The sequence below is a fragment of the Meriones unguiculatus genome, chromosome 10 (genome assembly GCF_030254825.1).
Source record: "Meriones unguiculatus strain TT.TT164.6M chromosome 10, Bangor_MerUng_6.1, whole genome shotgun sequence".
Taxonomy (NCBI): Eukaryota; Metazoa; Chordata; class Mammalia; order Rodentia; family Muridae; genus Meriones; species Meriones unguiculatus.
This window is the reverse complement of record NC_083358.1, coordinates 103,757,209-103,783,547: the sequence shown is the minus strand read 5'-3', so window position 1 is coordinate 103,783,547 and position 26,339 is coordinate 103,757,209. Positions and strand designations below refer to the sequence as shown.

General features: G+C 47.8%; 1 protein-coding gene and 1 long non-coding RNA gene across 4 annotated transcripts in view; both read left to right on the top strand.

Moving 5' to 3' along the window:
- Positions 1-7,700, top strand: part of Igsf3 (immunoglobulin superfamily member 3) — a 91,724-nt gene extending 84,024 nt beyond the window's left edge. For all 3 annotated transcript variants that reach the window (XM_021648494.2, XM_060392973.1, XM_060392975.1), the window contains 2 exons: positions 2,451-2,936; positions 4,507-7,700. In XM_021648494.2, coding sequence (XP_021504169.1) covers positions 2,451-2,936; positions 4,507-4,757 — 737 coding nt within the window. In that variant the 3' untranslated portion in view covers positions 4,758-7,700. The remainder of the gene's footprint in view (positions 1-2,450; positions 2,937-4,506) is intronic.
- An 8,319-nt stretch (positions 7,701-16,019) lies between these two features.
- On the top strand, positions 16,020-23,134 carry LOC132657071 (uncharacterized). Its single transcript, XR_009594915.1, has 4 exons — positions 16,020-16,097; positions 18,537-18,632; positions 21,302-21,346; positions 21,925-23,134. It is a non-coding gene; the product is annotated as an uncharacterized LOC132657071 (long non-coding RNA).
- The last annotated feature ends 3,205 nt before the right edge of the window (positions 23,135-26,339 follow it).

The window sequence follows — 26,339 nt, the reverse complement described above, 5'->3', positions numbered from 1 at the left end:
AGAAGCAACCTAAAGGAGGAAGGGTTGATTTCACAGAGAGCGCCTGTCATGAGGAAGTCATGGCAGGAGTCTGAGCAGCTGATCACACTGCATCCATTAGGAAGCAGAGAGACATGAATGCAGGTGCTACTTTTTCATCTAATTTATTGGGGTGTCTAAAGCCTCTTCCTCCCTTCCACCTCCCAACCCTAGGTAGGCGAGAAAGAAGGTTAGAAGGGAAGGGGATGGAGACCTCTTTGGACTTAGTTTTGTCTGGTCAGAGTTCTTTGGGAAAGTACCAGTCTCAGCCGTCAGGCAGTCCAACAACAGCAAAAGGCGGCTGCGGCAGGACTTACAAGCAGCCTTCTTCCTCCTCCGACCCTCTCCGAGAAGCCTTCCCTCTGGGCTCTCATATTTATACCCTCTCAGAGTCCTCAGAATTCCACTATCTGTAGCTTGCAAAGACCACGCCCCACACAAGGTGTTTATCAGCTGTGGACAAACTAAGGCAGTTCCAGATCCGACATTTGGGATTAAAACAAAAGCACATTTACATAACTGCATTTTTAAAGAAACCAAAGCTTCCACTCCGTGTCAACACTTCGTGGCTTTCTCCTTCCCCGCCTTCTGTTCAGGCCAGGCCCCAGCCGGTGGGGTGCTGCCCACATTTCGGGGAGGTGGGTTCCCCTCTCTGACTCTACTCTGGAAATGTCCTCACAGACTTCCTCAAAGGTGTCTGTCCTAGCTGATTCCACATACAGTCAGCAGTAAAGGTTAACTATCATGGTCCTGAATATAATTAGTTTAAGAAATTATTTGCAGTGGAGTATATGAACATTTATATTATACGTTGCATTCTAAATTCTCTCAACTTGTTTTCCCTATGAATGGAAAATTGTACGTCTGGCTTTGTCCTCCGGTGATTAGATCTTTTTCAATTAGACTAAGAGCCAGCAGTTAATTATTCTAGGTCATAGGAATGTTTTCTTTTTAAAGCATACATTTAGATTGGAACAGGTGGTTAATATGAAAGAAACCTTGAAACAGTAGCCATGTGTTCAGAAGTTGTGCAGGTGATTTTTTTCAGTGGAAAAAAAAATAGAGTCTTTAAGCAGAAAGCAGCAAGTACCTCTAGCCTCTACTCTCACTCCCAATAATTTCATTGGCACTAATGTCCTTCTCATGTGGCCTTTTGTTCCTCTGTCTTTATTGCTGTTCCTGAAGTGTATAAATGCATACAATTACTGGGTGTAATTATTGCTACATTTAACATATAATTAAGGCTAAAATGAGCAGAGTCCCTGTTTCTCCTGCAACATCGCAGCCCATTGATCCTTATCAGAGCAAAAAGTCAACCGTCCTTTAAGGACATGCAATGGAATTGAACTTGCAGCCTGTCGGTGTGAATGCTTCGCCTTGTAGCTTCTGGGCGTGGTGATGTTCACCCTCGTGGTCCGTGCACTGCTGCAAGCTCTTCTTGTGTCACCACATCTGAGCTGAGCTGCTCTTGTCCCTGATGGCATGTTGGAGAGTCACAGCTGTGTTATGCCCCGTTCGTTCACCCACCTCTGTCCCAGGAGAGGGCATCCAGTGGCCGTGCTTGTCCATGCTGGAGAAGTCCCCTCCTCAAGTTATCCTTTTCTGCGTGCATAGTCGTACATAGAGAACAGCAGCTGAACATTCTCCCCCAACTCCCACTCACATGGCAGATCTCCAGTTTAGCCTCCCCCCAACCCCCCACCGTGGAGGGGGAGGAGACAAACGCTTACAGAGAGCCAGCCAGGTTCCTGCCAATTAGATTGATATTTAGTCTCATTAACACCCCCAGTGGTGGATTTCTCTAAGGAGGGAAATGAAGCCTGAAGGGGATCTCTACACAGCTGATGAAAGGAAGCCGAGTGGACTCAAGTTTTCATCTTGACATATGTGTGATTCCAATGTGGCCTCTGAGCCTGAGACCCTGTACACAGTCTAAATCACCTTCCATCTCTCCCCCCTTCCACCCTCTGTCTCTTGTTTATTTTTGCATTTATTTAATTATTGAGTTTATGGGGGTGGTGAGACAAAGTCTCTCTGTAGCTCTGGCTGTCCTGAAATTCTTAGACCAGGCTGGCCTTAAACTTACAGAGATCTTACAGAGATTGCCTGCCTTTGCTGGGATTAAAGGTTTGTTTCATGTGTATCTTATGTGGATCAGAAGGTACTGGATCTCTTGGACCTGGAGTCAAGGGTGGTTTAGGTGGTTGCTCTGCAAGAGCAACAAGTATTCTTAACCATGGAGCTGTCTCTCTAGAACCCTCCCTTTCTCCTTTGAACCCAGGGCAACTAGCTTACTGACCTGAGTTCCGGGCAGCTCAAGCTTTCTTATCAGTCCTGTGTAGCAAGCTTTACCTGCTGAGCCACCTTTCTGGCTGTTTTGTTTGTTCTGAGGAAATGAATCAGCCCCTTCTCCCTTCTCTGTTCCTCCTCAGACGCCGCCCTCCAGGTGGACACAGTGGTCCCCAATGCTACCGTGTCTGAGAAGGCAGCTTTCCAACTGGACTGCAGCATCCTGTCTCGATCAAGCCAGGACTCCCGTTTTGCTGTGGCCTGGTATTCCCTGAGGACTAAAGCTGGAGGAAAAAGAGGCAGCCTTGGCATTGAAGAGCAAGAGGAGGAGGAGGAGGAGGAGGAGGTGTCGGAAGAAGAGGACCATGAAGATCCGACAGAGAGGACGGTCCTGTTGAGCGTGGGACCTGATGCTGTCTTTGGTCCCGAAGGCAGTCCTTGGGAGGGCAGGCTGCGCTTCCAGAGACTCTCACCCCTGCTGTACCGGCTCACAGTGCTTGAGGCGAGCCCCCACGACACAGGCAACTACTCCTGCCATGTGGAGGAGTGGCTGCCCAGCCCTCAGAAGGAATGGTACCGGCTGACAGAGGAGGAGTCTGCCCCCATCGGCATCCGGGTTCTGGACACAAGTGAGTTTCTTCCCCAGTTACAGAAGAGAGCTGTCACCTGTTGTCCCCGTAAGGGCGTTTGTTAGTTGGGGTTGAGATGCGGTAGAATTTGACACACGAGCCCACAGAGCTGACCCTCAGTTACCCATGGAAAAAACAGGGCTAGGGATTAAAGTGATGAGACACCAGATGGCTTTTGTGACCAACCAGACCTCTGCCCGAGTCTATTTCAGTAAGATTTCATTGTACGAATATCTCTCTTGAAGTTTTTTCGTTACACGTTAGAATGGCAAGTCAGTCTGCTGTGAATTAGTAAGTGTTTCTGGACTCATGGGACAGAGAAAAGAGGGAAAGCCTGTCAATCATGCTCTTCCTCATGCTTCTTGGTCACTTTTATTTTGGAGGCTGAGTTAGGGCTGCTGCGGTAGGTTTGGCCCGGTTACAGAGACCAGCTTAGAAGAATTGTGCTGGGGAGTTTGGAGGCAACAAACTGTGGCCTCAGAGTGACCCCTGTGTTCTTCCTGTGAAGGACTTTCATTCTGAGCAGAGCCTGGAGGAAATACTCTTTCAATTGACCTTCTGTCAAAATATAGAGTAGATCAGGCATGAAATGGTGTTTGCTCTAGTAGAAGCAGCTTGGAATTCAGAAACCTAAGAAAGCTCAAGCTTTCAACCTCTTTTCAGTCAAAATGCTATACCTCATCATGATAATTTGAGGTCCGAGCTGCTCAGCTCTCTCTTTGCCTGTATCACCTCCTTTTACCATCAAATTAAGTGAGACGGAAGTTTTTATGAATTGAAAGTGGCTGGCCATCAGTAATTTGATACACATTTGCAAACTGTAAGTATAAAGTGTGAGCTGACCCTTCTCAATAATTCTGAGGGTGTCCGATCATACGATGGGAGGGAAAATAGAGGCAGCCTGGATCAAATGTGCATCCAGCATCAGAAGTCAAAGAGAAAGTGTTGAGGCCACACTGGACGTCTGTGGACACCAGTAGGTATTAGGCTTCATGGACATGCTCACTGAGAGGCCAGGTTCCTGCCAAGGGCAGCCCTGACCTGGTATCAGGGCTTCTGGTGTCATTCTCTTCCGTAGCCAGCTGTAAGTCCACCCCGTGGAGCCACAGACACTGAGCACTGTAAGTTGGTACTGGTAATCCAGTGTCTTCTCCTGCTCAGCTGCCCCCTGGAGCAGGCGGGTAGGGAATGTGCTGGATCCCTGAGATGGACGTCTACAGTAGAACAGACACCACAGAAGGACACGTGGGAGACCCCCTTCCCACGCAGGATGCCAAGAATGAACCTCAAGTTCCCAGTCAGCATGCTCAGCGTTAGTGTCTGGCTTTCCCAGCGACATAATGGACCTCAGTGGAAATGGAGGGACCGCATCATTTGAACTTAGGAGTCACAAATGGTTGGGGTGTTGTGAGAAAAAGAAAAGGGGAAAGTCTCCCAGTCAACGGTGGCGGGGGGAGGAGGGCTAGGAGGGGTTCTGGGGTAGCATCTTCAGGGCAGGTGAGGTCTCGGTCATGGGGAGCAGGCCCATGTGGTCCAGGCTGCACCCTCACGGTTCCTTGCTGCCTTTCAGGTTCTACCCTGCAGTCGCTCATCTGCTCCAACGATGCCCTCTTCTACTTTGTCTTCTTCTACCCCTTCCCCATCTTTGGCATCCTCATCATCACCATTCTGCTGGTGCGCTTCAAAAGCCGGAACTCCAGCAAGAACTCAGAGGGGAAGAACGGGGTGCCCCTGCTGTGGATCAAGGAGCCGCACCTCAACTACTCCCCGACTTGCCTGGAGCCCCCTGTGCTCAGCATCCACCCCGGAGCCATAGACTAAGGAGGTTGTCCCCAGTGGACGTTGCCCATGGCGGGGTCCGGTCAGGGGAGCCCTGTGGGCTTCTCCTCGTTGCTTCATGCCCTGTGACTGGACAGGCGACAGCACGCGAACTTCGCAGTTTCTCTGCAGGAACCAGCCTGACCTGGCACGTGTTGGAAGCTCCCAGTCATGGAGATGACCGCCTCAGGCGGCAGCCCTGCTTAGCCGTTCGCGTCCAGGTGTCGTGAGCCCAACGTCCTAGGTTTCTAGTTTTTGGTTTGGTAATGTAGTAGTGCGTAGCTCCAGGTGCCGCCTCTACTCGCCAGTCTATCTCGTGTTCTCAGATCGGTGCTACGGGGTTTCCTGTTCTGTGTAATGAACTCTTTTAAGCCCCTTTGGTCCTCTCCGTTTGGATCCCATAATGTTGTAGAAGCATTTCTCTCACAACTGATAAGCAAGAGGAAGACGGCTTCATAGTAACAAGGAATCTCTTCCAAGACATTTTTGTTTTTGCACATTTGAAAATGCCACCCGTGGATCAAAATACACCCAAACATTTTTTTAAAACTTTCTTAGCAAGACTTGAAAAATATGTGTAGCGTGGGCCCAATTTGTATCTTATCTTTTCCCTCAGCCAGAGTTGTTGGAACCACTTTATAGTCAAGATGAAAGCATCGAATTTTGCTTCAAAGGACTGTACATGTGCAGAAGAAACCCTGCAGAACCCCATTAGGAGAAGATGGTATCCCGCCAGCTCATCTGTCAGGAAGGTGAAAGAGGCTTCAGTTCCGAACTTGCCAAAAAAATAAACAAGCCACCTTGGAGGATGGGTCAAGGGCTCCGGACGGCATCCAGTTTCTGAGGGTTAATCAAAGGCAGTGATAAGAGAGGGCAGGAGGGAGGGAAGGCGCTGACTGTTGGGGTAACTTTGGCAAGCTCAGTCTCTCGATACCCCGAGCAGGCAGCTTTCATCTGTAGGTGCTTTGCCAAATCTTCAAGGGGGACATGTCCAGTGAACCGAAGGGCTGCTCCGAGGGGAGCGCTGTGTGCAGGCCCAGTGGAGGGTGCTGAGCTGTCATACTGAGCTTGGGAGAGAGGGCCAGGAGGGGTCTAGCCTCCTGGAGAGGCCAGAGGCATACTTGGCTCTCTCTGTCTTCCTGCCAGTGAGCCTTTCCTTGGAGATGATGAGGGCTTTGGTATTCATCACTGCTCTTCCCAAATCTCACTGCTGTGGGGATACTGTCCCAAGAGGGGACCAGGTGCAGCCTTTTCATAATCTTTGTTCCCCTAGTGTCAACAGACAACTGAGAGCAGGTGTTGTTCCTTCCCTTTGTTGGAGTGTGTGCGTTCCTGTGAGTACGTGTGTGCACATTCCTCTGTGTGTGTGTGTTTAGATTGTATGGTTGTACTGGTGTCTTTTAATTTTCAGCCCACAAATCCAGAATCCACTGCCTCCACTCCATTAGGCCAGATGCTTAGCTGCCCTGGCGCCTCATCAATCACCAATGCTTCCTTTTGCCTCTTGCACACTCTGAACATCTTGTGAAGCCCTTTCCTCCCCATCCTTCAGCAGCCATACTTTCCCTTGGGAATTTGCATCCTGAATCCCGAGATAGGGCCTCTTGGGAAAAGCTACCCAAGATTGTATACAGTTTCTGCAATGCCTGGTCCTGAGAATAAGTGGAAAAACGGAGGCTGCAGGCCTTTGGGCCATGTGGTTACAGATCCTGGAAAGGGGGCTGCTGGTTGTAGGCCGTGTGCTATGTGGCAGAGGAGGGGAGGCAAGATGCAGCCCGACAATCCTTCCTCTCTCCTCCGGGTCCTCGAGTTCTCTGAGCAGTGTCCAGGCAGCGCCGGCGTAATCCCTCCAGTGCCTACACTGCTGGTTCTCAGTTATGCTGCATCAACACATTAGAGGGACCAAATTGGCTCAGTCACGAAGAAAGAATGTCTTTTGTTCTGTTCCTTCATTTCATGGGTGTGGGCTCTTGATGGGTAGCTGCTGACTCCTGATTTTTAGGCTGAGTCAACGCGGGAAGATTGACTCTGCCTCTGAATGGAATGACGCCGAGGGCTGGCCTGGATTAAGATTTCAGCTCAGTTCTAAGCAGCAGAAAACAGGCTGCACTTCAGTATGTGAGGCAACTGCACACAGGACGTTGGCAAGGAGCAAAGAACCCGAAGTCAGTATTTTAACAACTGCTTTTTGCTTGTGTTTTCTGTGGAGATGGGGGATGCAATCAAAGGTTGAATTTAGCTTTTTATGGAAAACAAAAAACAAGAAAAAACCCTCAGGACCTCTCTCTGTGGCTGGTTCTACAGACATGTGATGTCAGATAAATGGCGATGGTGCCCTCCAGTGGCTGGAAGGCCTCACTGCACATTGTCTGCTGGGGTTTTGGTCTTCTGAGTTCAAAGGACTGAACAGAGACTCCTGACATCTGTCCTCTCCAGTGTCACACTTGAGAGAAGAATCTCCACTGTGCTAGGCACGTCCCAGGACACTCTGTGACCACACCCTCTCTCATCCGGGTGTTCTGTAGCAAGTTTTCATATTCGTTTCGCTCAGCGGTTCCTCTGCGTTCATTGTTGAAGAGACGAGAAGACTGCATGAAGTAGAGAGCTGTTGGTTTGTTTCGTTTTTTTAAAACAGAGAAACTATTTGTAAGCCGCCGCACAAAGACATTTTCTATACACTGCAGAGACCTGTAGTAAATGATGTTGACAATAAGCTGTTTACATTTCCTGGAGTCGGATGCCCCCCTCCTGCCCCTCCCTGAGCCAGTCACCTCCTGCTGTGGGACTGTGCTCGGTGGGTGGCCTGGAGTTCTGCCCTCGGCATTGATGTACCAGATTCGAGTTTTACAAGCTGTAGCTTTTCTATGCATGCCCTCACCCAGCCTAAATTATGTTTTTTGGTTTTTTTTTTTGTACAAATGATAAAAAAAAAAATCTTTCTCAAGACATTTTTGCCACATGCTGAAATGTATCACAACTCTGTAGCTACCCCGTTAAGACTGATGTCCTAGAGCTATGCCACAGCACACCCCGGGGCCCATTAGGCAGACCGAGAAACTGACACTGTTAGGGGTTATGTGACTGGCTTTCCTTTGGTGGGAAATTTGTGGTAAAAAGATCCTGACGAGAACAACTGGCCAGCTCACGAGGGCCTCTGCCCCACCAGCCTTCTTAGGCCCCATTAGTGTTAGTGATGGAAGTAGTCATCAGGCCTTCTCCGGGGTGGACAGGGATAGAAGCTGGACAGTCCCAGGCAGGGACGCTGGACACTGCTGCAGCCGCCAGTCACGCCAGCTGAGAAGCACTGGATACTGCAGGCCCCAGCAGCAGTCACACTCAGCTGGGTCTTTGCAGTTCTTAGAACATGCAGGGAGGAGGGGACAGAAGGCTGACCACAGAGGAGGTGCACCCTCCTTCCCCCTCCTCTCCCTTCGACCTCGCCTTCCCAAGGCTTGGCCATTCACTTTCCTCTGCTCTCAGCCCAGTTTGCTGTGTCCTTATCGGCTTCCTGCAGCCGCTAGCTTGGCCACAAGTTAAACCTTCAGCTGCTTATCCCTTGGGTGCCCACAATGATTCCGTGTTAAGTCTTAGGCATTATTTTTGCTTATGAGGTGAAAATGTGACTGCTTATTTCTTAGGTACCCACAAAATGGCTCCCTGTTAAGTCTTATGCATTATTTTTTTATGATCCCACCCCCCTCCCCAAATGCCCTCTTTCTACCAGGATCTAAATTTTAAAAGGGAAGTGGAGTATTATGTAGTCAGATTACCCCAATTAAGCCCTTGGTTAAATGAACATGCGCCTCCCCATGAGGCATATGATAAAATTGACCATCTGCATGTTTGGGCTTAAGGGCTGTATCTTGTCACCATGTCCCAGATTCCTACACTTTGCAGTTCCAAGTATTCGGTAAAATTAAAGCCCAGAGCAACAGAGAGTGGCATGCCTCCAGGTGGTGTCCAGGCCTCTTAGGCCGTCCTTTCCTAACCTTTTCACTCACCATCACCCACAGTGACAAGAAAAGAAAACTGGATTACAGAGCCCAGCCACAGGATGAGCTCACGTCGTCATCCTGTGGAAGCAGAGACCATTCTCAGCATGAGAAGGGATCGGTCTCGTCGGCTCTGCTGAATGCATTATGGGGCATCATGAGCCACTTTGATTCATTAGTTCCGATAAGCAGGGCCCATTGGCACATCCGTCTATAGATGCTACATGGAAACAAAGCCTTTCTGTGCATGAAGGGGCTGGAGCTGGTCCCTGGTTAGAGAGTTCAATGACGGAAGGTCTGACAAGTGTCCCGATGTGTGGAGACCATGGCCTGAGGCACTTGCCCGCCCCAGGTGGCAGGACTCCCCTCTGTGGGAGTCCAGTAGTGATAACTCGCAGCTCAGTCCCAAAGCCCCGTTCATTGCAGTCCCTTCCTGTGCGGGCGACACGGGGAGCCTGTATGCTTGGCCCCTCCCTGTGTCTTAGGTAAGCCGTTTATCTGCTCCAGACCAGTTTCCTCGATATGAAGATGGGGCCAGCAAGCCCATGGAATCCATGAGGCAATATGCCCACCAAGGCCACCACTCACACTCAGGTTCATTGTTCCTTTCCCATCTCCAGGGCAGGGTCCTGGCAGCCACCTGGTACACAAAGTCCAGGGTCTCCTGCCTCTCCCAGATGGGACATTCTGACTGTCAGGGGGTCGGGGAGAGAGTTTCTTTTCTCATTTCCTGGGCCACACCTGGCACCTGCCTGGTTCCCAGGCACCTGCCTCATGGGGCAGGGCGTCCGTGACCAGGAGTTCACTGACAGAAAGACCTTTAAGGTTCATGGCTAAACTGAGACATGGTACGTGAGACGTGACAGAGTTCACATGCTGTATGACTGGGCCCCCACCTGAGGGTAAAGGAGATGGTAGCAAGGATCACGTTTCGTGTTCACAGCTGGTCAACATGCTTTGGCGTCTGTTTGGACGGCGGGAGTCCTGCTCTTTTCCTTCAGCTGCACAGGTTCAAGCTTGATGCTTCTCCCTGCAAGAACGGGGACAGCCAGGAGGGAGGAGCTGAGCGTACAGGTCTGAAATAGTAGTTCGGCCTGGGATCCAGTGGGTTGGAAGAGTCCAAGCTCTCAAAAGCTGAATCAACAGGCTGCTTCAGACTGGGGTACATGGGCTTGGGAGGTGGGATGGAAAGGTCCCAAGGGAGAGAAGGCATCTGACAGCCCGAGCACAGATGGAGATAGATCCCTGGGTACCACGGGGTTACTGAGAAAACAGTCTGTAACCCCAACACTTGGGAGGTGGAGGCAGGAGGATCAGGAATTCAAGGATACACTTCCACAATGTGTCAAGTTCCGGGCTAGCACGGGCCACAAAAGACCCTGTACGTAAACAGAAAGCAAGGAGCCAGAGAGCTATCTCTGAGGTTAAGAGTACTTGCTGTTCTTACAAAGAACCTTCCTTCTTCCATGGTGCCTCTCAAAGGCCTGTGATTCCAGTTCCGGGGGATCTGTTGCATGCACATGCACTAATGCAAACACCCCCCAACACACACACCCAACAACAGGGCAATGGAAGAGAAACCAAGGCTACGGGCAGTACTTGGAGGACTAAGGGAAAGAAGGGCTTGTGTGAGGCGTTCCAAGGAACTTCCGCATTCTAGCAGTTGTCTCCAAGGGCTCCTTTGAATATTTGAGGGAAAAGTAGGAGGGGGATTGTGCAGCCTGAATGATGGGAAAAAGAACAAGCACCCCTTGATGGAATAAAGCCTTTTGTCCTGTCATAGTGTCACTTGAAGACCAGCCCCATGGGGCTTTCTGGGACTAATGGTCCCTGCCTGATCCTCCAGTTCGAGCTGCCCTCGTCTTGTCCATAAGGTGGAGGAGAAGTGCTGGAGTTGAGGGAACAAAGGAAGATGTTGCTGGGCTTTAAAACATGCTCTATGGCTGGAGCACAGGATGCTGGCTGGGACTGAAAGGCACGGAGGTAGGGGCCTGGATAGCTGTCCACTGGGAGTGGAGAGAGTGTGAGCAGAGCAGGGACTGGAAGGTCACAGCTGGCCTAGGGCTCGGGAGCACCTGTGGGCAGCCTGTGGTCATTTTTCTGTTGTCCTGGGCAGTGGAATCTACCCTTGTGGAAGAGGTCCCAGGGGCTCCTGGGTGGGTGGATTTGGGTGGGTTCAGGGATGGGGGCCATCCCTGCTGGAGGGGCCAAGAAGCTCAGTGGGCAGGAGCCTTTTTTTCAAAGAGAAAACTATTTCATGGGGGGGGGGAAGCCTTCGCTTTAGCAACCTCCCTTCTGTTAGGGATGAAGAGGGACTGGACTCCTGTGCTGTTTGAGGGCTTATCTGAGCATCCTTCCCAAGGTGCCTTGTCTCTCCACCAGGCTCTCAAATGACACCACCACACCCCCAGGACAAAAACTGACCCTGAACTCACCACTACCACCTGCCCATTTGTCCCATTCAACAAGCTTTCAGATCTGGGTTCTACTGGAAAGATGGAGGGAAGAACCCTAGGAAACTAGAGCGGGACTTCCCAGGGGGCTGTGAACAAATGTCTGAGCACTCAAATCCGTGCCCTGCTGTGGGCCACAGAAAGAATTCCACCAAGTCTGGCTTGGTGGACAAACGAGTTTATTAGGGTCACACACAGCATAGATGAGGACTTACTGAGGCCTGGGGACTCGGAAGCAACCTCATTGCCACGACGCCCACCCCAACCTGAGGGCTGACAGAGGAAGCTGCATGCAGGCTCCATTAGAGGTGAGCCCTCGGGGACCTAGCCTGCCGCCCCCAAAACCTGAGCGACATCATAGTGCACAGCCCTAATTCCGGGGTTAGACCCTGTTGTGGACCTTGGCTCCCTCTACACGTCACTCATGAACTTGAATAAGTTACCTAACTCATGTATCCTTAAGTTTCTATCGCTTATTCCACAATATAAAAATGCCTTTAGTGTATTTAGTATTCACCTTTGATGAATATAACATGAGAGAGACAGAGACAGAGAATCATAATGCATCACAGACTTAGCACGAATGGCACGCACTTGAGGTAGTAATTTTCCTTGGTATTTAAGCTTCATTCTCAACCCAGATGGATTTGGAATCATCTGGAAATACACCTCCGGGTAAGGGTCTCAGTGCATCTCCTGAGACATTTAGCAGAGGGAAGATCCCCCTGAATATGAGACTTGGCCTCAGCCAGCTGGGATGTATCTCCCAACCTCCTGATTGCAAACTCAGTGACATCATCATGTTCCTGCAGCCACAACTACAGCATCTCTTCCTGGGTGGAGTCTCACAAAGTAGGCTTCACTATTGGTCAGCAAGCCCCATGCCTGGCTTTCTCACGTGGGAACTCTTAAAGGTGGACACTCGGTGAAACGGGAAGTTTCAGAGGGTTTTGAATGGAGTCAACGTACAGTATGGAAAATGGCCCACGAGAAATGTGCTTCTAGTTTTGAACAAGTGAGTTAATATTTTAAGTGCATAGCAAGCAAAAGGAGAAGAGCAAATTGTAAGTCCCAGGCAGAAGCAGCGGAGAGCTAATGACACCCTCAACCCAGTTTCCAGCACTCTGCAAAGCCACTGGAGTAGCCAGAGGAGAGAACTAACAAAGGTAACGTCATTAGTCAGGGCTTACCAACAGACCCCAGAAATCCACTGGGGAAGTAGAGTCGGTCATTTGGAGTTCTTGATGGAGCTTTCTTTCCATAGATGGGCTTCCAGCTTCTTGTTCCCACAGCAGGTGTTTTTATATCATGGAATAAAGGAGAGAGTAACCTCTGTTGGAAAAGGTTTCCTTTGTAGTGTTCTCAAGGACACAATGTTTTTAATACCCCTGGCTTCTGGCTTCTTTTCCCTCTCCCCACAACACAGCCAAGGGGTCCAGTCTGACCTGGAACAGAGTTTTTATTTGGGGTGGGGGAGAGACAAAGGAACCTTTCCTCTCCACACACACTCCCGGAGTCTTTTTATCAGCAGGCTTAAGGGACACATGTTAATTTATCAATATAACATGTAGTATGGAGTGTGTGCGCTTGTGTGTGTTTAATCTGTTGCTGAGTGAAGAATGGTCTGCAGAGAGGAACAGGGACCCCAAAAGCAGCACAGGTCTAAAATGAGTGGAAGCTTGGACCGTCAATGGAGGAAGTGAGAAACGCTTGGCTTTGTTGTAAGGGCAGAACTGGCTTAGGTTGGCACTGGCTGACTTCAGTGACCTGCAGGTAAGACCCAGCTTGTGCTGGGCAAGAAACAAGAGCTTAAAAGTTGGAGGGTATGGTTCCTGAACACCTTTTCCTGATAAATGTAGTTCTCCTCATAAAAAAAAGGTTTTCTTTGCAACAGAGACAGTCTCAGAAAACTACATCAAAATACAACAGACATCCTATCATGGGGATCATGGGGTGCCTAACCTACCTTAAGTCCTGCACCTAAGGCTCAGGGAAAAGGGGTGAACAGATTGTAAGGTCCAGAGGAATGGGAAGTCATCTTTGTAATTGCATATCCTAGAAATGACAGGGAAGCTATACTCGGGACACTGCAGCAATATGGCTGCTTACAAGACCAAACAATGACGGCACCAGGAAACACGTTAACCTCACGTGGAAAGGGGGAGATCTCATGGGACGACGCCCTAGACAAAGAACTACAGGCAGAGAGGGAATGAGTTTGCCACAGATGAGTCCTTCTATTAGTTACCTAATGCCACGTGCTCAGCCCTGAAATCAGTACATGAAAGCAACAGTAAACAGCAGGTGGCATTCATATGTTTATACATGCATGTATATACATGAATAACTAGAGAAAAGGGACCCCAGATTTGAGAGGACCTGAAAAAGGGAACACAGGTGGGCCCAGCAGGATAAAAGGGAAGGGGTAATGATGTGACCATTTTAATTTAAAAGGGCAGAGTTTTTTGAGGGGGGATTTGAGACAGGGTTTCTCTTTGTAGCCCTGGCTGTGCTGGAACTCACTTTGTAGACCAGACTGACCTTGAACTCAACATCCACCTGCCTCTGCCTCCCAAGTGCTGGAATTAGCCGGGCATGATGGTAAATGCCTTTAATCCTAGCACTCAGTGAGGCAGAGGCAGGCAGATTGCTGCTGTGAGTTAGAGACCAGCCTGATCTACAAAGTGAGTTCAGGACAGCCAAGGCTACACAGAGAAACCCTGTCTCAAAAGCTCAAAACAAACCAACAAAAAACCCAAAACCAAACCAAACCAAACCAACCAGCCAAACAAGACAGTAGGAGTCCAAATGATATATTATATGACATACAAATCTGTTGCACTGGTATTTTACCATTTATTTATCAGATCTATCTATCTATCTATCTATCTATCTATCTATCTATCTATCTATCTATTATGGATACATTATTCTGCCTGCTTATACAGGTGCACTCCAAAAGAGGGCACCAGATCTCTTTATAGATGGTTGTAAGCCACCATGTGGTTGCTGGGAATTGAACTCAGGGCCTCTGGAAGAGCAACCAGTGCTCTTAACCTCTGAGCCATCTCTCCAGCCCCTTATTTATTTCTTTATTTTGCTTTTTCAGACAGAGTTTCTCTGTGTAACCCTGGCTGTCCTGGAACTCGCTCTGTAGACCAGGCTGGCCTTGAACTCAAGAGACCCATCTGCCTCTGTCTCCTGTGTACCAGAATTGAAAGGCGTGCACCAACCCACCCAGACCTTTTTACTTTTAGAATGTTCAAACTCTTATTCTTTGAAATGTCTTATAAAGTGTGTATCATCTTTTACTCGAGTGAATATAAGAGAGGAGAGACCAGTTAACCTTGACAAAAATATCACTTTTTGCAGACCCTGCCTGTTCTGCTGTGCTTGGGTCTTGGTTGGGCTTGCCAGGTGTCTCCCTGTCTAGAAACTGAGTTCCTTGTGCTCAGGAGCTCATTCCTCTTTCAAAAGCTTCCTCTTGTGGGCTTGCTTCAGTTTTGCCTTTCACACCATAGAGTGTTCAATGGGTACATTAAAGGAACTTGTCAGTGTCTCCATCTGTGGTTAGTTCACACTCTCATACAACACATGTCCATGTGATTTGCTACAGTCACGTTCAGAGAGTCCCGTGTTTTTCTTTAGAAACAGTAATTCAAATGAAAACTGTCATAGCCGGGTGGGCACGCAAGTAATGCTTTGTAGCAGCGAAACATTACTATATGCTTTGTATAGGCACCATTTTTTTTCCTTTTCTTAAATTTAACTTTGTGTGTACAGATGTTTTATCTGCATATATACATGTGTACCACATACGCGCCTGGTGCCCACGGAGGTCAGAAGAGGGCATCAGATCCCCTGCAGTTGGACGTACCGATGGTTGTGAATTGCCATGTGGGTAGTAGGAACCGAACCTGGGCCCTCTGGAAGAAAGCAATGCTCTTAAATACTGAACTCTCCAGCCCCCCCTTTCGTTAATTTTCCTTCTCTCCCCTTCACCCCTTTTCCCCTAAGTCTGGCCGTGCTGTCTAGGCTGGCTTTGAACATCTGATCTCAAGCAATCCTTCTGCCTCAGCCTCCCAGGTCGAAGAGGCTAGAATTGCACCTGGGCGTAACACCAGTTGTATTGGATAAAGAGAACAAAGCTTAGACAGGTTAAGCACCTCATCCAATTTACACAGCACATCAGTGGCACAGTAGCTTGAGCCTCCGTGCGGGTAGCCTTCTGCTCTGCGTTCCTGGAGGGGACTCAATGAACTATCAGAACTTACAAGGCTTATGGAGTGCAGGGAATCACAGATTTTTAAGGCCCCAAGGTTAGAAAAGCACAAAGTGGTTGCTGGGAGATGGGAGACTGCAGTGTTCTCTGCAGCTTGCCTGAGGACAGGTATCCTCTGAGAGTTTGCGGTAGACCTTTCTTCCCCCAGTGTAAGTATAAAGGATTGTGGGGGTGGAGCACGTAGGCCAGTGCCGCCAAGACCAGTGGGGCTGAGGGGAGGCATGGCTGCCCTACAAGAGCAGTGGTGCCAGGCATAGGATGAATCATGGGTAAAGACTGTAGACAGATGGGGGGGGGGGTAGTTTCTCTCATCCATTGTTCTTGTGATGAACCGATTGCCAGAAGTGATGCTGCCCTGGACCTTGCTAACACTTCCTTCTTAGCATCTCTTTATTCATGCGAGACCAACAGGAACTTGGTCCGAACAGAGCAGTGGACTTACGTGATCCTATCCACGCTCCGCGAAGGCGTCAGTTTTGTAACCCTAACACTTGAGGGCGCTACAGTTTTGATATGCGTCTGAAAGGACAGCGGAAACAGAAGCTAAAGAGTTTAAACAAAAGCATCCTGCGTAGCTGGGAAAAGGCAGTCTCAAAGCAGAAATCCCATGTCAAGGGTGAGTTAATCTCCCTATAAGCTTTAGCCATGGAGGCCCCCTGAAGTCCCATAAACCATAGAAGTCCTTGCTACAGTTATTGCTTTTATGCTAGAATGACTGTTGAAGACGCCGCGTGCGTTGGTTGCAGGAAATCAAGCTGGGACTGAGCTGACGGCTCCCTCCCTGGTGGATGGCATCTGTGGTAAGAGGAGGCACATGCCGCTGGGGGAGACTGGTCACCAACAGTCCCACTTGTGGTCTCTGGTTGCTGTACTACCAACTCGCCAGGAAGGCCATGCCTGCCCCGTGCTGTATGACATGATTGGTAGGAATGCAGTCAGGGTTTTCTGGTCGGATTGAAGGCCACCTTCACAGGAGGGAACTCACGTCTGGTATAGCAAAACAGGGCAAAAGCCTGTGGCCAGGGAGGTCATTGGTCCCAGCGGGGCAGCCATTACTGTTGTTTTGTTAAATGGATGGGATATGCCTGTCAGTTTGTCTTCTGAAAATTTCTGTTTCCACCCTTTACTGCTGCTGCCAGCTTCCTTTGCTCGTGCAGGGAAACTGCTTCTGTGCAGCAGGGGGTGCCTGCTGCAGAGACTCATAACCTAAAAGGAACAAAATTATCAGACGTCTCTATTACCCACTCCAAGCTGCAGGGAACACTGCGGAAGAGGGACGAGGAGAATGTGTGAGGCAGAGAAGGGCTGGAGCATTCCCTAGCTGTTTCCTCTGAGCTGAAACATTCCTTCCTGGGCAGAGGGGGGGAAAGGAAGTTTGGATAGTTACAGGAGTCACACACAGCCAGGGTCAGAAAACCATAAGCAATTACTGGAGGGAGGGCAGGGACAGGAGTGGGTAGGGGAGAGGATGGGGGGCACTCTCCTTTAAACCTGAGCAGACCTCAGGGATGCAGCTTGCCTGAGTTGTCAACCGTGGTGATGTAAACAACCCCAGTCAACTCACTGATTCACTTGGTCACTTCAAGGCAGTAAATGTGCAAAGGAGGTTGGCGTATGCAGACAGACTTACTGTTCTGAAGCAGAGAAACCAGTACCTACCTGGATCTACTAGAGACACACTGGGGGAATGAGGAAGGCCATAAAGCAAATTCCCAACCTAATAATAATAATAACAATAACATTGTTATTATTATAAAGTAATAATTATTATTTTACTTTATTAGAAAAGAAACCTTGGGAATAAATAAAAACACCACTCACGAAAATTAAACAGACTTAGAAACTATGCAAGTTAGGGAACTTATTTATGCACAGTGGGAATTAGCATTCAGAGTGGAAGCTATGGAGCTTCACATTAAATCCTACATTTTCAATATCAAATCTATTTTATGACGACATCTACCTCCAGAGGAAAAAAAATTCAAGACAGAGTTAGAACAACTTTGTACACTTTCTCTCTTTGACTTCCGCTCACGTAGTTTCTGCTCGGGTACAGAAGGCTGTCCGTAGCTGCTTCTGTGGGGTGACCAGAAACTTGTCCTTGAGGGAGCCTCCCTCTCACATTCTACAGACAAACGAGCAAATGAATGCCAGACGCAGCTATTTGAGTATGACACATGACCAGGAAACCCTCGGGAGCGCTTGTGTCAGCCCCAAGGACTATGCCTTGTGTCCTCATGTAGACTCAAGTCATCTTCTTTGACCTCGTTCTTTTATTACCCCCTCCCTCCTCTCACACACGCCAGCTTGGCCTCTTGCCTTCCCCAGCTCTTGCTTGTGCCTGTGCTGATGATTTCTTAGTCCGTGGCTCTTTGGAGCAACCTGAAACCAGGGCAAGTAAGAGCATCTCTTGCCTAAAGTCACTGAAATGCCTGCAGGCCTGTCCCCTGCATCAAGGTGGGACCACTGTATGGAGTTATGTTCTCCCTCCATGTCCATCAGAGGGATCCAGATACATTTGTTCTCAGGAAATAGACTCACCTTGATCCTACTGATTTTTGCTTTGTTTTCATGATGTTACCAAAAATGTTGGGATGTAGCTCAGTGGAAGAGCATTTGCCTGCCATGCTCAAGGCTCTAGGTTCAATCCCTAACATTACAAAACAAACAAAAGCACATAGTGTTCTCCAGTATGGCTGTGTGATACGTGCTTGAGTGTCCACTGAGCTGGCTGGTCTGTAGCTTTGCCCACATTTCCCCTATGCAACAATTAAAATGAGAAGAAAGCAAGGACTTCCATAAATAAAATCAGAAAATAGTAAAACGATCAGATCAATAAGAGGTAATGATGCTGTGTGTCACGGATGAGTCATGGTAGAGTTTCCCAGCTAGGGACTGGGTGTCTAGGAACTAGCAGGTATTCTATAGGATTTTTAATAAAATGATCAATAATGTATTGAAATCTGTAGGAAAATCTATTTGGAGAATAGAGTTTAAAATCCTCGTAGAGTTTTAAAGAGCTCTCTAAGAGTCTGCGCCCTCTCCCCCAACACAGGAACAGTCAGAAGTGCCCCTAGAGCATGATGGGATTGAGTGTCTTCAAAGGACAGGCCGGAATAGAACCATCAAATACGGTTGTAATACAGAACAGGTAAAGTTAGTTTTAATGGTGCATTTTATTTAACCTCAATCCATAACATTTTTTTTCTACATGTCGTTATCGTAAGAAAAGGTTAACGAAAGAGTTGTCTACTCTGCTCTCTCCTGTTAAGCTTTCAGAGTCCGGTGTGTACTTGACACTCACAGCCCATTCCAATTTGCCTAGTGGCGAATGGCTAGTGGCTACTGCCCTGGACAGACTTAAAGGGCAACACCTGAAAGAAGGAGAAAGACTGTAAGTGTCAAAGATAAGGAAGAAAAGGAGGGGGGCAGTGGTGGTGCACACCTTTAATATCAGCACTCAGGAGGCAGAGGCAGGCAGACCTCTGTGAGTTCAAGGCCAGCCTCATCTACAGAGCGAGCTTCAGGTCAGCTGGGACTACACAGAAACCCTGTCTTGAAAAACAAACAAACAAACAGAAGAGAAATAAAGAGAACATTTTGGTTGGGTGGGAGACAGGGAAGCACGGAGTGTGCAGGGGGGCGGGGTGGCTCAGAGGTTGGCCGTGTGCACTCTTCTTGCAAAGGACAGGGAGGAGTTTGGTTTGCAGTACTCACATCAGGTGGCTCACGATCACCTGTAACACCAGCTCCAGGGGATACAGTGTCTTCCCGCCTCTTCAGGCAGCTGCACTCATGTGCCTGTGAGCTCACACATGAGAGCGCACACACACACACACACACACACACACACACACACAGTTATAATGAGTCTTTCAATTTATTTAGAAAATGACAACGGAAAAGGGCACTGATGTCACAGCTCAATTCTGCATGAATTATTCAAGAAATAGATTGGCTGCCAAGGGTATATGGGAGGCAAGTTTCCAGGAAGTCTTAATTTTGGGTGTCCAGAGGCTTGTTGCCTACTGGGAAAACAGATGGCTGCAGCTCCAGTCTGAAACTGGTGGAGGCAGGGGAGCAGTGATGATGCAAAGTTGAAACAGGCAGATCTCTGTGTCTGGTCATCAGAGAGAAAGGAAGCCATCAACTCAGACTGAGAGTAAAAGGACAAAGCAAGACAGGGTGACCCAAACAGAGATGTCACTTAGCTTCAAAGCTACCATCAGAGCCTGGGCATCACCTGTGCTGCTGACAGGCTGAGTGGCCCCCGTCAGCTTTGCAGGCCCTCTGAGGTTAGTGTGGTGGTTTGATTAGGACTGGCCCCCACAGACTCATATATTTGAATGCTTGGTCAGTAGGGAGTGGCCCTACTTGATAGGGATTAGGAGGTGTGGCCTCGATGAAGTAGGTGTGGTCTTGTTAGAGGAAGTGTGTCACTGGGGTAGACTTTGGGGTTTCGGAAGCTCAAACCAGGCCCAGAGGCAGTCTCTCTTCCTGCTGCCTGCTGATCCAGATACAGAACTCTCAGCTCCTTTTCCAGCACCGTGTCTGCCTGCAGGCCACTGAGCTTCCCACCGTGATGACAATGGACTAAACCTCTGAAACTCTAAGCCAGCGGCAGTGAACCGCTTTCCCTTTTATGAATTTCTGCTGTCATGGTGTCTTTTCACAGCAACAGAATCCTAACTAAGACAGTCTTCACCTGTAGCTTGATAATTCTTACCTTTTGGGTGTTCTACCCCCACCCACATACTCTCAGATTCACTCTTTATTTAGGCTCTGCTCAAGTGCCTGCTGACGATCCCCCCATCCTCAGCCACAATGCTCCTCATTTGTATTAACCAGCCCCCTATAGGCTGCTTGGAGGTTTTTTGTTTTTGTTTTTGTTTTCCAAACACTGAACACCGCCCAACACAAGCGATTCTTCAGTGTGCAATCTGCACTCCCTGTGGGTAGACTCCAAGAGGTCAGGGGTTTTGTCTTCTTTGCTCACTAGTGTGCCTTGAGCACTTACGACATACGAGAAACTCCACAAACATTTGGTTAGTGAATAAAGGAAGAAGACCGACTCTCAGAGTTTCGAGGATTAAATTAGTTGATAAGTAAATCTCTTAGAAGAAGTGCTTGGCGCGCAGTGAGCCCTCTGCAAATGTTTGTGCAGCTTTCACTGTTAAACATCACTTCTGAGGGACTTAGCGGCAGCCTCACTGCCGTGGATTTCTACAGAGCTTGGTGGAAGAAACAGGCTGTGCAGACCTGCCTGGGTGTGAAGACAATGGCCTTCTTCTTCACTGTTTACGTATCCAGGGAGCATGTGCGCCTCCAAACTGGGGACGACTCAGCTGAGAATTTCTGGTCTTCACAGGAATGATGGTTTGATACCCCAAGCTGCCCTAGAATTTTAAAGAATGGCTGTTGCTGTTCTTCACATGTGCCGATGTGTGGAGGGAGGCTTTGCTTCCCAGGTGGCCTTGTTCTGATCGTCCAGTAGAGCTCGTGGAAGTATGCTGCCGTGCAGACAGGGAGAGCAGAGAGGAGCCTCTGTGGCAGAGCCACAGCAAGGAGAAGTTCACAGGGAAGCAAAGCTGCCCTACCACCGCCACGCCTGCTGTCCCAGGGCTGGCATGAAATTTTAACCTGTGATGTCAATATCCAGAAGGAAACATCAAGATCTACAGAGCTGAGTGCTGAAATTCTGGGGAGACGGACTTCTTGCTGTTAAATTATTATTATTATTATTTTTAATATTATCTGCTGTCTTGGTTTTCTTGTGCTGTGATAAAATATCGTGACAAAAAGCAACTTTTTTTATTTTAGCTCACAGTTCCAGGTTACAGATCTTCATAGCAGAAAACGTAGCCGGTACGTAAAACCCGCATCGCCTCCTCAACCAAGGGCAGAGATAACGCATGCGCTCATGGGTGCTGGTGCTTGGCTCGCTCTTTCCTTTCATTCGTACCAGGGTCTAGTCCATGAATGGTTCGGTTCACATTCCCCATGGGTCTTTCCGTTGAGAGGAACGAGTTAACTTTACAGGTCTCTTTATGAATTTTATACCCGGGAAGCGTGAAAACACAGTTTTAATACTTACCTCATTTATTTCTAAGAACAAACTCAAAGAAATCCTGCCCTCCAAATTCTTAAGACCTGCTAGCTTGCCCCAAGCAAGTACCGTACAGTTTTAGATGAAATAGGAAAACGGCAGTCACCTACAACCTCAAGACCCAGGGGAAAACTGCCAGTGGAGTTTGTGGCTGGGGTTGAGGGGTTCTCATTTATTAACTGCACAAATAAAAGTATACTGATCATATTTTATAAATAAAAAAGTTAAAATTAAATTGCACTTATGAATCCTCATAAGGCAAACTGTCAAAATGGGGACAAGGTTTGACTCTAAATCCCAACTGACCTTTTCATTTCTCACCCTGCTCCTCCCACAGCAAGCCAGAACAGATAGACATTTTGATTATGTGAAGATTTAGAAACTCTATATAAAAGACATCCATTTATTAAAGTCATCAGGCAAACCTGTACCTGAAAACATTATAAGACTGATAACAACAACAACAACAAAATATTATGATCTTCCAGGAGCTCTTAAACTTTGATGAGAAAAAAGACAAGCAATCTGACAGAAAGAAAATGGCAAAGGGTGTGAAAAGATTGATCTTGGAAAAGGCAGCGTAAACCATCAACAGAGAAGATACTTCCAGCCCGAAGGTCAGAAAAAGCATGTTTTCAAATAGCAGTGAAAGGTTGCTGGTGGCCGACAGCTAAGTGTGAGACTCCAACTAAAGGGCACAGAGAAAAATATGTCTCAGACATCACTAACAGAAATGGGAACTGAAACATCTCTTTTGTAAGTAGTGCGGCAGCTTTTATTAAAACACAAAATTGATTTGCTCTTTGATTCAGCAACGCTAGCCCCACTCCTGGATCATCATCCTTTAAAACAAAAAGCACGCATACGTGATGAAAGTTATGTCAGTGTTACTGTCGTGAACAGAGCCAGGGATGTAAGGGCCATTTCGCAGGCCGGAGAGAGGGCTCTGTGGTTAAGGGCATGTGAGCTGCTCTTCCAGAGGACCCAGGTTCGATTCCCAGCACCCATGTGGTGGCTCACAACTGTATGTAAATCTGGTTTCAGATTTACAGAGGAGTCAGTGCCTCTTCGGTCCTCCTCAGACACCAAGTATACAAGTGGTGCACAGACACACAGGCAAACACCCGTACACATTAAGGGGTGATGGTGGCACTTCACAAAGGCAGGCCAATCAGTTAGGATCCATGAACACCTTAGCGTATTGTGTAGCTAGATCAGTTGACTGAGTTGGTGGGGGTCATGAGATTACTGGTGAGAGTAGGGCATGGTGGTTCATACCTTTAGACCTAGCACACAAGAGGAAGAGGCAAAGCAGATGTCTTTGAGTTCAAGGATTTCCTGGTCTACATAGTGAGTCCCAGGACAATCATGACTGCATAATAAGACCCTTCATTTTTTGAAAACATGCACACACACACACACACACACACACACACATACATACACACACACATGAGACAGAAGAAAGGTAGGGTAAAGGAACATATACATAAGACTACTTTAATGAAACGATGTACATATACACACGTGAAACACATCTGTCTCCACATGAGCAAAATAATAAAAGATATATTCTAATGTTTAAAATAAGTTGTTTATTGATTTAGTGTGTGTGCGTGTGTGAGCGAGCCACCTTTTATTCGTGCAAAGGTCAGAGAACAATTTGAAGGGGTCAGTTCTCTCTTCCATCATGTGTGTCCCAGGGTTCTAACTTAAGTCATTAGGCTTGGTAGCCGGTGCCCTTTCCCATCGAACCATCTCCTGTGGCCCCTGAGTATTAAAATATAGTTTACCAAACTAGAGGCTGCTCTAGGGGTGTGAGTAGGGGACAGCATGACATCTAAAAAACAACAAAACTCTGATAAGACTGGGCAAGCACAGACATATGATTATCCTGTGTTCTGGTATAGTTATCTGCAGATGTACATGTGGCACAACGGCAAGAATTAATTAAGAATTAATTTCTGTGGACTGGAGAGAAAGCTTAGCAGTTAAGAGAATTTGCTTTTCCAGAGGACCTGGGTTCAGTTCTCAGTACCCATAGGGCAGTTCCAGAGGACAGGAAGCCCTCTTCTGGCCTCCATAGGTACTGCATACACTCACAGACACTTGCAGATGAAACACCCTTGTACATATATATAATTTAGAATATATTTATATATAATTATAATATAACATAGGCACAATATATTAGATATCACATACTATATGTATTTTAAAAAATCTTTTAAAAAAGAGGGCAGATGCTCACACACACAAGTACTACCTTCAGACTAGATTCTGGGAGGGGAGGGACAACTTCCCAGAGCAGAGCGGATATATTTAAAACAGGTGGAGAGAGGCATGACTATCTGGAGAGGCGTGGAGCCTCTTAAGTCCTCAGAGGAAAGTTGGGGTCTATGTTGGCTAGTCTTATGTCACCCTGACACACAAGCTGGAGTTATCTGAAAGAGGGAACCTCAATTGAAAAAAAAAAAAAAAAGCCTCCATAAGCTCCAGCTGGAGGGCATGTTCTTAATTAGTGACTGACGGGGGGCCCAGCCCAACTGTGGGTGGTGTCATCCCTGGTCTGGTAGTCCTGGGCTGGCTTAGCAAGTCATGAGGAGTAAGCCAGTAAGCAGCACCCCTCTACGGCCTCTGCATCAGCTCCTGCATTCAGGTTCCTCCCCTGTGTGAGTTCCTGTCCTGGCTTCCTTCAGTAATGGACCATGCTGTGGAAATGTAAGCCAAATAAGCCCTTTGATCCCCAGGTTTCTTTGGCCATGATGTTTCATAACAGCAATAATAACCCTAACTAAGACAGGTTTGTTCTTGTGTCTCAACTATGCCCCATAAAGTCACAATGGACTCTGAATCAGTGAGCCCAGAACTATTGTACCACAGGACTACAGGGTTAGATTCCTGGGAGCCTCTGATCAAAGCATATTTATCAGCCAGCTCTTTCATAGTTCTGTTTCATGTGTGGTTCTGTTTAAAGAAACATAACCTTGATTATCATCTTGATGGGCTTTAGAATCACCATGGAAATGAACTCTGGGTATGTCTTTGGTAGCATTTCCATAAAGGCTTACCAGCTCCAAGAACATCTACCCTGATTGTCTACATCCTGAGGGCTGGGATGCTAGAATGAAGTAAAATGAGAAAGTAAGTTAAGCAGCACTCCTTTCTCCCTGCTTCCTGGTTGCTAAGTAACCAGCTGCTTCATGCCCCTGCTACCGTGACTTCTTCACCATGATGGACTGTGTGCCCTCAGACTATGAGCCAAAACAAATGCCTCCTCCTTCTGGAAGTTACTTACCAAGTAGTCTGTCATAGCAATGAGAAAAGCAACCCAACCATACACTCTATTGATTCACTAGTACTGAACTCAAAGCCAACCCCAGCACAGCTAACCCCTGGGGAAAGCTAACACATACGTTTTCTTAGTAACATATCATAGCCTTCTCATAGTTAGAAACCAGCCATGCTTCAGTACCATATGTAGGGGCCCTTTAAAACCTCCAAAGCAGCACAAAAATCATAAACATATAAAAACCATGTTACTAAACGACTGTGACCTCCGTGCTTGCTAAGACAACACAGCTAAAACAACGTAGCTCTTTGCTGGGCTCCACCAGCTGAGACTGGTGTACGGGGGGACTCAAGGCTCTGCTCATGTCCGAGAATGGCTGCTGTGAATACTGATTCGAGGAACACACACACACACACACACACACACACACAACCTTATCAAGGGGGCAAATTTCAAGTAGGAACTTGCTGGCGTTTTGTGTGTGCTTCTCTCTCTCTCTCTCTCTATCTCTCTCTCTCTCTCTGTAAATAAATGTGAATGCGGTACCTAACTAGGTCAGAAGAGGGCATCACATCCCCTGGAGCTGGAGTTACAGGCAGTTGTGAGCTGCCTGACATTGGTGCTGGGAACCAAACTCAGGTCCTCTGGAAGAGCGGTGTGTGTTCTTAACTGCTGAGCCATCTCTCCGGCCCCCAGCACAAGCAGCTTGTTTGTTTTGTTCTGTGGCAGGGTCTTGCTGTGTAGCCCAGGCCGGTCTCAGTACTAACGCCTGTGCCTCAGTCTCTGCAGCGCTGGCATAGCAGCATGCTCAGCTTTGACAGTGTTGATTTTGACGAGTTTGGCTAATTCTATTTCTTTCCTCATGCAGTTTGTTTGGGGCACAGGCTGCTGTTCATAGCGGCACTGTTACTTGTCAGTGTGACCAGTGTTTTTCTGTTTTTAAAAGGAGCGAATGCTCCCTAAGAAAATTAATTTCAAACTTAGCTTGACTTTTCAAAAGCTAGAAAAGTAATTGTCTCGAAGAAGAATTCAAAGTTTGACGTTTTAGACAGTTGAAAAGCAACAAAAGCTTTTTTTGTCTTCTTTGTTGTCTAGAGTTGCCAGGTCTCTCTGGAGAACGTCAGTGCTTTGAGTGGCAGAGCCCATGGCAGGTCTGGGAACACAGCCTAGCGCTCCTGGGGCGGGTTCCAAAGCCTCCCTGTGACTGTGGTCCATTTCAATGAACATGCTGCTACTGGCCTTGGGCCAGACTCTGCCAAAGAGCCCTTTCCCCTGCCTGCCACTCGATGACTGTTGTTATAATAGCTTTGGTATTGGGCTATATATTATTTATGATTTGCTCTATGATTATCACAGAAGTATCATTTAACCTGCTATCACAATTAATAAGACACAGACACCTGTTAAATTTTGTAACTACCTTATTTGCCTTGGGCTGGGCAGATATTTTACCTGTGCTG